This window comes from Platalea leucorodia, assembly GCF_965183815.1.
Source record: "Platalea leucorodia genome assembly, chromosome: 2".
Lineage (NCBI taxonomy): Eukaryota > Metazoa > Chordata > Aves > Pelecaniformes > Threskiornithidae > Platalea > Platalea leucorodia.
Genome location: NC_138824.1, coordinates 63701954 through 63716003, shown reverse-complemented (window position 1 = coordinate 63716003; position 14050 = coordinate 63701954). Strand labels below are relative to the sequence as shown.

The following is a 14050-nucleotide window of genomic DNA, read 5'->3' as shown; positions in this document are numbered from 1 at the left end:
TCTGCAGTCCTAATTCCAATAAACCACTTATATTTCCCATAAAAAGGAGGATATATATATATACTTTCTTCTGCAAAACTGAAGACATCTAAAGAGGCAAAATACCATGCAAGAGCTAAACATGTTATTTAGCAAGAACCAAATATTTTTTCAGTTTACCACCTGAATTAGACATCAGAGAGAAAAGACTACTGGACTAGAGTCCATTTTATTTAAGTGCATTATCACTCTTTATGATGCTTCCACAACAACAGACCTCCATTTCCGTAGAAAAACCTGACTTTCTGCAGGGGGAAAAAAAGCTACTCTTGCTACTCTAAGGTCTGGTTGTTCTGCTATAATGCAGTTTTTTTAGAAACAATTCGGGGAAAATTATACAGGCAACTTTACCAGCCTTCCCTCCTGCTTATTGCTTGTTATGTTCATTTGCTGTGAGTTCTTTCTGTTTGTGTTGCATGCCTTTGTGGTCAAAGAATATATTAGTGTAAAGGTATAAAGAAGATAGCAGCATAATGGTTTAAAGAAATATCAGCATTCCTTGACTGCACTATTTGGAGTTGTGCTGTGAAGGAGCCACGAACAAGATCCAACCTAGCTTTAAGTAAATATAGCCCCTCTCAAACAAGGAAACCTAAGAAAACATTGAAAACTAACATTGAAAACTGCCATTGCTATTTTTGGTAGAGCACTCATATTTCCTGAGATGGTCACAAAATGAAGGCCATTTCTGTACAGAATGGAATGGACAAATCTGTCCTCACTTATGACCATGTTCCAGTGTGGCTGTATACAAAGCTGTTCTGGCACAGCAGGTATGCAGCTGCTCTAGGAAAATGCTGTTCGCAAGCTAATGATCACTGCTAGGAAGTGATTGTAAATTGTAATTGGGGTGAGCTAAATGTGTACTGTAGTCATTTACCATAGCTCAGCTGATGAGCAGTAACTCACTGAGTCCTGGTAATTCAGAGCTTTCAGTCTTTATTGAGCAATGACTCCCTCAGACTGTGGCTGCTAAAAACACTGTCCCCTGTCTTTCAGCTTTTAAATTTCACACCAAAAATCACAACTCCACTCACTATCACTTATTCCATACACTTATTTACTGTTATTTTTGAATTACAGGTCCTATTTTTGCTATTATAAATATAATGTATCACATGTATGTTCTATAAAATGAAGGCTTACCAGTGCTCTCCAAGTACAAGGAAAACTGAACAATTAATTAATACTGTTTTTAACTTCTAATGACTTCTTCTTTGTAATCGTCTATAAAACTTTTCTCCTTGCAAGCTGTCAGTCACATCATCTTGCCTGCAGAAGTTACCAGATTCTTGGTGTAGACATAATTAACCTTACTTTTCTAGTTCTTTGATGTCTATTGTCCTATGCATTGTTCATGAACCGTTCCTAGACCAATTCTTTGTTTGCCTTTGACATTTCAGTACTCTAATGCCTTGTCATTCCAACACACTCACTAGAGTGAACAAGTTATTCTACCTGGTTTATTCAGCTCTTTCTTCCTGAACGGTCTTCAAACACAGTCTATTAAAATGAATTGCTTAAATTGACAGGTGATTTACTATCATATTGCTCTCTTAATTATGATATTAAACTGTCTATCAACTGACCTGATTTAAAGCACCAGAAAGATTCACACAGCTGCTTGGAATGTCCCCAGATTTGGGCAATCAGGACATTTTAATCTTTCTTGAAAACAGTTGCAATTTTTTTTTCTTTTTTTAAGAACGCAGGAAAACAGGTATCACAAAGAATGCCTTGTCTTACACTAATTTGAAACAAAAGGTTCATTTTCCCCAAATTACTTTTGTAATGCTATTTTAGTACATGTTAATCTAAATGTGATGAAAAAGTAATTCTTATGGCTCCTCCACTGTTTGGCTGTAACATTTAACGTTAATGTTCTGCAATCACAGGCCTTGACACTGGGCATGTTTGCAGACATGATGCAATGTTTTGCATGAGGACCCTATCTGGGCTAATGAGCCTGTTTATCATCAGGGTTAACGAGCCCAGGCAGAATACTGAACTAGGCTAGACTGCTAGACAGCTCGAGCTTTTGAGTGCAGGCTGTTTTGGGTATGTCTGCATGATTATATTGTGCCATGTGGAGATACAAACTGCTTCTCTTCATTGATACTGCAACCTATCACTTCAGGAATCAGATGTGTTAATCACATTACAAAGTCCATATAAAAATGAACTCTGTAATTCCCTCACCTCTAATCTATCTTTTCAGGAATGCAGTTCAGTGGTTTCTGAGGTAATGACTCAGAGTATTACTCAATATTACTCAATGAAATGCATTCAGTCCAGGTGGAGGGACAGTAAGTGTCTCTTGAAATATATTTATTCAGAAAAAATAAAATAAAAATGCAAAGCTGACTTTGAAATTATTGTTTGCTGTGCAGAAATCATAAAATAAATTACTATTTACTCATTTTTCTTTAAGTCTCATATTTTCTCTTCAAGCATCCTCTGCAGTCACTAAGCAGAAAATGACTTACCCCAGAAATTGGAATTCACGGTATTTCATGATTTCAGTTGCAGAACTTATATGAGTTTCGTCACAAAAAGCAATGCAGAACGGAGTCAAAGGAAAATAGCCAGTAAGTCCCAAGATGCACCCCGCTCTTTTGTGATGCATTTAAAATGCGTAGAATACTTTATCCTTATTAATCAGTAGGTTTTATGGATTTTTTTTTTTGCATATATTCAAGTCTGTTAAAATGTTTTTTATTTTTCAGTTGGTATTTTCCTCCAAAGTAGACATTCACACTGAGTAAATGACTGTGAATATTAGCACACATCAATAGTCCTTAATCCAGCAAACCTTCAAGCAAGGTAAAACTGTAACAGCAAAAAGAGTTTTGTGAGAGGGGAACTGGAATATGTTTTATTGCATTCTTACATGATCTTTTGAAGGTAGAGGTAAGCTCACCCTTTTTGTCCTTTCAAACATTTGGAAATTGGGTAGCCACGTAAACATGCTACACAAACTGAACTAATGTGGCTCTATGACTTCTATTTCACTAGAAAGAGAAAGTTGAGCCATAAAAAAATGGATTGACTAGGATGAAGGGGCAAATTCTGATTTCAAACAATAACATGTCCTTTGTTGTTCCTGAAGCCATCCCTATTCTTTTCTATGCTTTGATTTTCTATTGTATGCTTTGATTTTCTTCTGCTGCATTACAGAATGAATGAACAACTGAACAATAACTTGGACATCTCTTTCAGCATGTTGTGTAGAGTTGCTAATGCTTTCTGAAGTACGTAATTCACAAGAGCTTTGGTGTTCGAAGACTAATGTTGAAGGTGGGCAAACAGTTCCATAATTTTCAAAAAAATGTTTGACATTTAAATGGACTTTTAAGCATTCAATGAGATAAAGTTTAATTTATTTTCCATGGATGTAATTCAATTTTTTTAAAAATTCACATGTTGTAAAGTCACACAGAGGTGAATCTGCTAGTAATGACACTTAGCATAATTAAGCATTTTCATTCTATTTTTTCTCCAAGGCATCTGAAGACCTTTTGATCTTTCTTCAAATCCAGTATATTGTCCTCCTACTCTCTGACCTAGTTGAAGTATCACATCCACAACCATGAAAACAGACAACGCTAAGTATTTTCCTCAGATTGTCTTTCAGTGATGATACTACCCCTCCTCCAAATCATTTTGGTACATGTTTACTAGATTCTTTTAAAATGATGAATAACTGTAGAAAGCTGTATTTTAATTCACACCCATATAGGCAGAATAGGAAAAAAATATTTTAAGAGCAAATTTTCTCCCCCATATATGTTTATATTCTGATCAAAACACTTGTTTTCAGTAAAACCCAAAACCTTAAGAGAAGAATTAACATTAACCGTTACAGTAAATTCAGCAAAACATAACCACGTACCTGTTCAAAAGTATTCTTTTGAAATTCTTCAAATCCAAAAATATCCAGTACTCCAATTTCAAATACCTGGTCACTGGGAAAAAAAAAATATTGCAGATAATAAGAATTCAAGCAAGTGAATAATATATCTGTTGTTTCTGACAAAAGTATTTCAGTTCTAGGACGAAAGCAGGCTGTATTTCAAAAACACAGTATGAAATACACAAGAAGACCATGTATACAACAGAATCAAAATTTTACCCACCAACCTATTATATCAAAGATAAGCAAAAAAGCAGGGTTCAAGATTGTTTTAGCAGCCACTTTAAAAACTAAATTTGTAAGAGAAGTGAAAATCTTGGCTTCTTTAAAGTCCAGTTTCTAAATGTGTAGGTATCTACTTGCTCAGATGAGGGATAGCCATTTAGGGGAAGTTTCAAAATTCCTTGGCTGCACTCAGTTACCCCTTCCAGTTTATATTTCTTCGACAGCCAGAACTGCTCCTACTAAATGTACTTCAAGGGAAACCTGTTAAGCCAAACTCCTCTCTGTGCCAGCATCAAGTAGAGGCTGCAAGCTCAGGGTGCACGAGAGGTTACATCTCTCAGGGGAAAGAACAGTCAGGATCTGGGCCTGAAGAAGGTAGATGTTTCTTCTCTGTATATATAAAAGAATACTTGTTGGCAGTGCATCTAATTCGTCATGTGCCACTGCTTGCATTCAGGGAAGGGCTTTTATTTTGGACCAGTGGAAGGATTAGGGCAGGGCAGTCACCTAGGGTTTGGACAGGAGAAATGGGAAAGGGACAGAGATGTTATTATTCTGTACTTACTTGGGACTAAGTCATTGTAAACCTGATCTGGAGAAGAAACTAAGTTCACTATGGGGAGCAAAATTAATGTTTTGGGATATCCTGTTGCCTGCTTTGGAAGGATTTGAGAACTCTATATGAAAGGGCTGGGCTCGCTGAGGCTGAGCTTTTTCTTTATTTTCTTCACTCTATCATTAGACAGAAAACATAAAAAGAGGGTTACAGTAAAAAATTTGTTGCAGTTTGCTTATGTGAATACTGTGGGACTTTCTCCAGAGTGAAACGATTTGCGAGCAGGATGAAAGACACTGCACTATAGCCAATGGCTCTCTGGAACAGGAAAAATCAGCAAAGGAAAAATCATTCAGCTTCCTGAGAAAGGAGATGGACACTTTCTAAAGCAGATGAGTTTTCTTTCTCTTTGCCAACATAATTTGTAAATGTATGGGGTTATACATATACAAATAACATTGCAGCCTGATGTTTCTGAAATCTACTTTTCCTTCCACATTTTTCCTCCATGTTCCATGTTTCTGCTATGTCTAAATCTATGTGTACATCAGGATATAGACGTAAAGGAGAAAAAGGTGATCCACTGTTGAAGTACTTCAGTACAGTTCTATTACAGTCATTGTAAACACTACTATTTAATTAGCCAAGGATCCAGCCCTGAAAATAAATTCCCATATAACAAAGAAAAAAAAGTAAAATCATAAAAAAATTGAGTACTACAGAACAAGCTAGGAAAAACAATCCTCAGGGACAAGCAGAGCCTTCTTCAGAAATCATAGCCAAGAAGTTTGTCTTCATTTCTAAGGCATACTAGTTCAATGCACTACTGATTGTCACAAGACTGGCTATGTGTGTAAATGCCAGAGATAGAGAGTTGCATAATAAATCTAGTCTAGAATGACTTTGTTGGGCAGGAGAGGTTGTCGTGAGGTTGATTAGCCTCCAAGGGAATTTCTACAAGAAGCATAAAGATATATCACCACCTCCACCTCTAGCAATGAGTGCAATTTAAATTGTGTTTTAAAATGTAAGCCTCATTCTCAGGTGTTCCTGATCAGAGATGGATACATATTCCTTGTCACAACGTGTTTTTAACAAAACCAGTCTGTTTCTATAAAGAACAATTAAACATTTTGAAAACAAACTACCTCAGACTAATATTGAAAAGCCAGAATTATTATGTTATTTAAATAAGTTTTTGAAAAAAAAGTAGTTTGGAATTTCAGAATACTTAATAAGTTTTCATTCTTATTTTATTATTTTGTCATTTATCCATAGCTTTCCTTATAGGAAGGCAAAGCATGAACTGCTATGTAATATTGCACAACAGCTGAAATCTCGGATTATATTTTACAATTATTAAGAGCTACTTAACACCGATGGAACAGCTTATCCCTTCTCTGTCTGACTCAACGAATAGATTTGAGGCTGGATTCCTTACATCCCGGTTGAGTGCCATGACTGTTATTTTGTCAAATTAGTCTTTCTTACTTTTTCTCAAGGAATATGTAAACATCTGCATAAGGAAAAGATCTAAACAAACTGACTTAATGAATTATTACAAATCAAGGAAAACTGGAACCTGGCCCTAGTTTCTAAAACTCCAGGTAAATGCCTTAGCAGCCAGCCTATTGCCTACCTCAAATCACATTCCTTATTAAAACTGTGATATTTCCAAGAAATATCTTGATTTGCTGGAGACGCATTTGTTGACAGGCAAACATGTCATCCCAATTTTTTTGATGAACTCCACTTGATAATCTTGGCCTTGTATTATTAGAAGATGCATACACTACATTAAAAGAGCTGGAGGTTTTACATAATTAATATCTTGCCTATGGGGAAAGTATAACATAACAAGGCTCTGTATCCTCTACAATAGTGACATTTTATTACTACATTGTGGCATTTATTTGCAAAATCCCACCAACCATGATAATAATTTTCTGTATTAAGTTACTGCCCAGATTTTGAAAATTAAATAGCAACAGACAGCACAACATCAAAATTAAAAGTGTTGTTTTATATGTGGCTACAAATTGCTTTGCTTTGGTTTTTTCTTTCTTCTTGTCTTCCTGTTTTATACCACTTTTCTTCTCAGAGGGAGGGTCCATATATGTTTTTTTTGCTAGCTGTCAATCATATTAATTCCAGCAAAATTACTTTCCTTAAATTAATCATAGCAGAGATTCCCAAGGCAAAATAAAGCATGAAAGATCCCATGTTTACAAATGAAAGGGCATGTCACCAGTGTCTAAAAGAACAAATACTAGAAAAGAGCACATTTTGCTCTGAAAAATCCCCTTATTTTACTTTATTCTTTTACGGTTACTAAACATCACTGACACTTTTCCTCATTATGTTTCAGATATTCAATATTTACTATGTATAAATAAAACAGCTATAGTTTTAGTGGGGACTGAGACTTTGATTTCAAGTTTGACAATATTTCCTAGCATGGAAATCAGAGAAACAGCAATTTGCCAGTATTTGAAGAACATTTTTATCTCTTAGACTGGTACATAGCTGTGAATAGTTAAAAAGAGACATGGATGTTAACCAGAACTAACTTCATTTTTGTGATTTACAAAACAGCATTTTGACGAATAATATTTTACAATGTCTCCAGTTCTGCCTTTTTCCTGAGAATGACATCTCTGCAAAGATGTCCTTATAGAAAAGAAATACCTATTCATCTTGTACACTGAACAACTGCATTATAAAGAAACCACATAAAAATTCTTGGCATCTCCTAAAAACAATACACATACACCAGACATCCTGTCTGATGATCTACTGTCTTGGCAGACATCTTGCCATTCAGCAAGAGATGCTCTTGACCCCTTTGCCATTCCTGGCAAGGTGAACAGAATTCCCTTTACAATACTTCTGACCCAATGCTTCAGACAAACCTACAGGATGTTACGTGATCACTCTTTTTTCATCCCAGATGTTTTTCTGGTCCAAAATACATAGGGTTCATTCCCACTGTCATTTTTTGTAATCTGCCTACATAAAGCAGTGAGGTGAATCTGCTGAGGCAGGATGATCTAACGTGCCTTTTCATCTGCCCCAGATATAATGTTTCTTGCTCTTCCTCCAACTTCTGCCAGTAACCAGGAAGGAAGCCAGTAGGCTTATGTCTGATCTGGATAAACTAGAAGTGATACTCATTAATGAGGAAATATTTCTAGGATTAGATGAAGTCTATAACCTACCCTTCAAATGAAGACCCTCAGAATCCTACTTAGGACTCTCCCAGTACTCCCAGGGGGACAGATTACACCCATTGTCATAAATACAATTCTTGAAGGGAACAGGCTGAATACTCCCAGCTGGATATGATCTTCATCTCAAACAATTACTGAAATGAACTCATTTCTGAGACTTTTGAGAGAGATTTTGCTGAGATTTTTTTTAAGATTCTGAGATTTTTGCTGAGACTTGGTGTCATTTTTTCTTTTAATATTACCTTACCCAGGTGTGAGTGGTACAGAGACAGTGGTTGGACACAGCAGAAAGAAACACTGGCTCCTTATCTGACAAACATTTCTTTGAGTGACTTGACAGGTATGGCAGGAAGGGAGAAATATTTTTGCTAATAGACTCAAGATCTATAGCCCTCTCATCAGTAGCATATACTCTCCCAGTTCTTTAAAGCAAAATTTGTTCTATGCTTTAAAAAATGGCATTGTCTTGTTTAATGAAATACTGGAAATAATAATCCAGCATGAAGCAGATCTCAAAATATGATATTATGCACCATATTGTATTAGATGCTTTGTACTGTTCGTCTGTTTTAAAGATTTCCCTACTTCCACAAGTAGAGACAATTCTCATTATGCTGTGGGTTCATGTTCTGAACAGGAACTCTCTTTCTGTCCTTCCTGCATTCCCAGCACCCTTCTACTGGGTTCAATAATAGATAAATAAACATTTTAGTTTATGCTCTGATTTTTTTCTTAAGCTGGGAAGATTTCTATTTCAGAATATCCCATTCTATAAATCAGATAATGTGTATTAAGAAGTTTGTAAATGACACTCCTGAGATCTTTCCTTTGCCCAAATAAGTGTTGCCACTGCTATTCTCTGGCGATATTTGAATTTTGTTGGGAATAAGATTACACAGTCAGACTACACAAGCTTTCAGAAAATACCTATTTAGAAATATTGTATATGCTCTATTTGAAACAGAAATCTCCTATGACTGCCCTGGTGATACAGACAGCGGGTATAACAATGCTAGATTTCTTTGCCTGCCTGTAATGCAGCAGGCATATTGGCATTAGCCCCATCTTCAGGCCACATAAGAGAGAAACTCTTTCCTAACCAGCTAACAAAACATCATGCCTTCTACTTACTAGCAGGCAGGGAAGACAATATCAAGATTTTCTCAAGCATATATACCTAATTATCTTGTTTTTCATCAGAAAAGAAGAACAATGTTTCAGAAGAGTTCACAGATCCCCATAAGTGGAAAGTCCTGTTGCAGAATGAGTCAGCAGTTCTTAAAACATCATCCTAAGACCTTTTATTACTAATATTTGGATCACTAGGTCCAACTTTGCCAACATGCAACCAAGTACCTTGAAATGCCACATTTAGGCAACTGTGAATGCTCTAGTCTCTCTCTTTTATTTACAAAACTGCAAATCAGCATACGTATTCAAATGGAAGTAAAACAGTAGTAAACTTTGAAGAATAAAGAGTCTTGGGAAGAAGTTCACCTAGACAATTTTTACAATAATAAAATCAGTAGAATAGGAAATCATTATATAAATGAGTGGATATAAATATTAATCCTTTTTTAAAAATAATTATAAGCACCTGTGAGAAATTTTAATAGCTTTCCTCTAATCCCATTCTAGAGGCCAATTACAGAAAAATATTTTCTCCCCAGTGAATTTCTTTGAAACAGTATCAAGATGAATAAAGTAATAAACCTCAAAGGTACCTTGCAACCAGTCCAAACTAGCATCCATGGTCATAATTTAGTTCTAACTAGACAAAATCACAAGTAATTTTTTATGAAGGAGAACAACATTTCTGAAGGTGTATTATCTCACTTAACACTGTCATTAAAACTCTTGCTTTATATTTATTGGATGGTATTATAAAGTAATGAATTTGCTGGATTCTGGAAACACTTTTATCCTCTATACTTAATACCTCTAGATCTTGGTCTTTGCACCTTTTCATAGAATCGTCACCCCTTCCCTTAGATCTAATGGCAATCATCAGTTTTACCTTTGCCTGAAACCAGCCGCAAGCTATTTCATGGTAAATATAAATCAATATTAATGACCAAAATTGAGTAGCTTCACCATAAAAGTTAAACTCAGGTAACTAGTTTCCTCAAAAAAGCCAAGATCAAATATTTCTCTCAGAGTTACTAAGCCAATAAATCTAATTTTATTGCTCCATAAATTCTCACTGAAGTGGGATGGAAGTACAGTTAAGCTACCTCACAACAAAACAAGAGAGCTGAGTTAGAAACCTTATTCCAGGTTTCTGATGAAGGCTTCATCCCACCTGATAAGTAGTAACTGTGTAAGTTTCCAACCGGGGAATGAAGTGTGACCTGAAATGTATCATCTGCCTTATTTAGCCACATTAGTTAATGATGTCTTTGGTGGATCATTAAGCAGAGGTTTATTAAAACTGCACCAAACTGGAGGTATAATGCTGCCAATTGATAGAATTGCTCAGATGTATATGAAGTAAATCTGAACCACAAATCACAGATTCATGCAATGACTTGCGTTAATTCAAGTTGCATCTTAAACTGTGCTATGCCTTGATTTACTACTACAGGTTATACAATATGATTAGGCTGGACCAAAAAAAAGCTAGGAGTGGGGGTGGTATTTTCTTATATTAAGCTGGCTAACTCAAGTGAGGTTGAACCATCAATGAAGGACGGTCAACTTCATTTTCCTTTTAAAACTTTTTCATTTTAAATTAAGTTATTTAGTTTCAAGTCTGGAAAGGGACCTGAGGCTGAATTTGACCTGGTAAAATTTAATATGTCTTGTCAGCACTGCCAATATATCCTGAGCTGGTTATCTTCCTTTAGCCAGCCTAAATGAAGAACTCCCCTTTTTCAAGCATAGGTATAATATAAAACTACTGCAAATTCCTCATTCCTGACAACATCAAACAGCTGCCTTGTTTTAGCTAGGACTTACAACATCACATAGTCTTCAAGTTACCACACAGGTAGAAATAATTTCACCAAGAAGTATTTCCACAAGGTAGAAGTCACCTCAGGCACATATGATTGCACTATAAGGACACTACAAGGTAAACAATATACAAACAGCTTTGACTTTCATTATTTGAAGATCCTATGATACCTAGAAATTATAGGCTTACATTACTGAACAGCAGAGATACACAACACCCTATTCTGAAAGACTGTGAGATATCAAATTTCAAAATTGCAAAATTACACATTTAAAAATTATTTCAAATAATTTTAACAGATTTTTAATATACTGTTGCTAGATTTCTTCCTCAACAACCACTACAAATGACCTCACTGTAATTAGGAAAACCTGAGCTGGATCGTTGTCTGTCACAGACATGCAGTGAGCTAAGCCCATGTTCCAGAAGTCCCAGGAATGAATGGGGAAGAACTGTATGTGACCACATGCCACTGTCCTTCCTTGTTATAAACACAGTATTTCAAATTAGGACATGGATTGGAACGTTGGTCTAGCTTGGTTTTCCAGGTGCCTGCAATTGTAAGGGGCTGTACAATCAGAAATAGACAAGTAAAACCATTCCATGTTACTGGCTTTCTGACAAAACCTTCCTTTTGTCTCCAGAAGGAAGCTAGGCACTCTGGTGACATATATAATGACAGAAAGCTTTTATGCACAGAAAGCTCTGAGTTACTCAGGCATAGTAGCTTTTTCTGCTAGCTAAGCCTATAGAAGAAAAATGTCATTTATTACTGATTGGTCTACAAATAGGATAGGAATAAAAAAAGACTGTGAAGTCTTCAAACTCTTAACAACTCTAAAAGAGGGCAATTGATAAATATTTGTCCTATGAAGCCAACACAGATATAAGGAAAAAATACTTATTCTTTTTTTGCAAGTTCCACATCTGTCTTTTGTGTATTTCCATTTAGCAATAATGCCAAGACATCTTGTACTTAGTGTTCGTAAGAAAGCTCATCTGAGCATGTGAGATGTTGAACCTTGGTTAATTCACATGCCTATGATCATGTAATTAGGTCTACTGTCTTAGTTTGCTACTTTGATTCTACGGAGACTTCTTTTGTTTTGGGGGGGGAGGTATGTTTCTTGACTGCTCCACTGACACACGTTAATTAGCATTCATTTTTTCTAAGAAGTCACACTGGATAGCAACACCATTGAATTTAGCAGATGATAACCTTGAGATATCCAGAACATTCTTAGAACATTTAATTCAGTGAAGTTTAAACATTCATTTGAAGGCCTGTGAACAAAATTCTTTTTTTAATACTCTGTGCTAAGGTCATATTTTCGGGGACAAACAACAAGAATATTCTGCACTAAAAAAACCACCAAGCAGCTTTTTGTTTGTTGAAAGACTTAGCTCATTCTGTACTGTCAACTCTGACAAGGTTACTAATTCTAACCACTGATCTAGATTACTGCATAAAGTACCATGTCCCCCTACCCAAGCAAATAAATAAACAAATATGTTACCGAGGAAACAATTTGGAGGAATGGCCAGTGATTTAAAGATCCAAGCATCATTGTCATGTTATCATAAAATGCTTTAAATGGTGGAATTATGTTTCTTTTATGGATCTGGATTTGAACAGATAATGGCACACCTAATAGTTTGTAATGGCACTCCTACCTGCCAGTCTCATCTTGATTTTGAAGGTAGCAGTTGATTGAGTTGACTAAAAAGCTAAATAAACGACCATATAGAGATTTTGCCAAGAGATCCCGGTAAAATTCTGCAATCTCTATAGTGTGCCTCCGTACAATCATGTCTCCTAAGAGAGAAAGCAGAAAATGTAGATGAAAGCATGCTGTAAAGCTCGCTTTAAGTACTTTTAGTTACAGTAAGTCCTTCCACCCTTTTTACTTCTCCTTTGTCAAACATATACATGGTGCTAGCTTTTTTTCTGAAGCCTTCAGTGAAAGATGAGGACTGCCAACACTCGCAAGATCTTCAGTTTGGAAACATGTACCTTTGTACTTTTTTCAGTAGAAAAGGGTATGTGTACCACACAGAACTAGCATTCTACTGAAAAGAACTTTCCCAAAACTTTTTTTTTTTTTTTCAGGACACTCCTGTTGACTTTAATTCTTAGTATTAATATCTAATCTGTTATCTTGACACACTTTTGTAAGATTAATCAAATTAGGAGTCCATCAGCGTCAGACTGCGGAATTGCTTTGCTCCATATTGCAAACATTTCTAATTCAGTGGCCCAGTCTGACTTATTGCATGGCAGATAATCTGACACATTCCTCAGAGAGAAAATTTACAAGACCATACAAGAAATTAGAAACAAAAATTATCTGCTTTTAAAATTCTCAAATCAGAAGGATCAAAATGCCACCAGGTCTGATCTATGAGAATGTAAGCTTGGAAAAGATTACCTTTAAAGTACTGAACGTCAGTTGTTAAGGCTGAAGCAAGCTCATCTGGTGAAACCTGCAGCATCCCTGCCACTGAAATGAAAAGAGAATTTAAAGAAAGCCTGATTTGTGATCTACTGCATATTTTATTTTTTATAACAGATTTTCTTATGTAGATGCTATTTTTTAATAGTGAAAGAACCCACCAATTAAAGAAAAGAGTACTGTCACAGGAGTAATCAAAATTAATGACCATACAAAATTGGATTACTATAATCAGCACTTTGTGAAGTTTGAACACATCTGTATATTACATTACAGCTTTCTTTCCTCTTTAAAGATTACTCAGGGCTTTCCCCAGGGCTTGACAGACTTTCTCTCGTATTAGAGTTAAGGTATGCTTCTTATTGACATTCTCTATCCATAAGCCACTTTGAGGAGATTTGTTAGTGACCAAGAGGGCAAACTTCAAAGCACAAAAACAAGAGACCCTTTTAAGACATAGATTTTGAATGTAAGGAATTCAATTCAATGCAAACTGTTCAGCTGTTGACAAGCAGCACAATAGCATTTTAAAAGAAGACTGCCCAAAGTGCACTGTACAATTTCTTTTGGCAAATGGTAGCATTAAATATAACATTGAATTAGATAATTTGCAATATTAGTATTTTATTTTGTCCCATAAAAATCTGTAGTTTAGAAAACATCCAGGTCAATTGGATA

General features: G+C 35.7%; 1 protein-coding gene across 1 annotated transcript in view; it reads right to left on the bottom strand.

The window, feature by feature from the left end:
• Window positions 1–14050, bottom strand: part of MYO16 (myosin XVI) — a gene marked incomplete at both ends in the record, with an annotated part of 315156 nt that overhangs the window by 111192 nt on the left and 189914 nt on the right. The window contains 3 exon segments of the mRNA XM_082305019.1: window positions 3932–4004; window positions 12594–12735; window positions 13349–13420. Of these exon segments, the coding sequence (XP_082161145.1) occupies window positions 3932–4004; window positions 12594–12735; window positions 13349–13420 (287 nt within the window).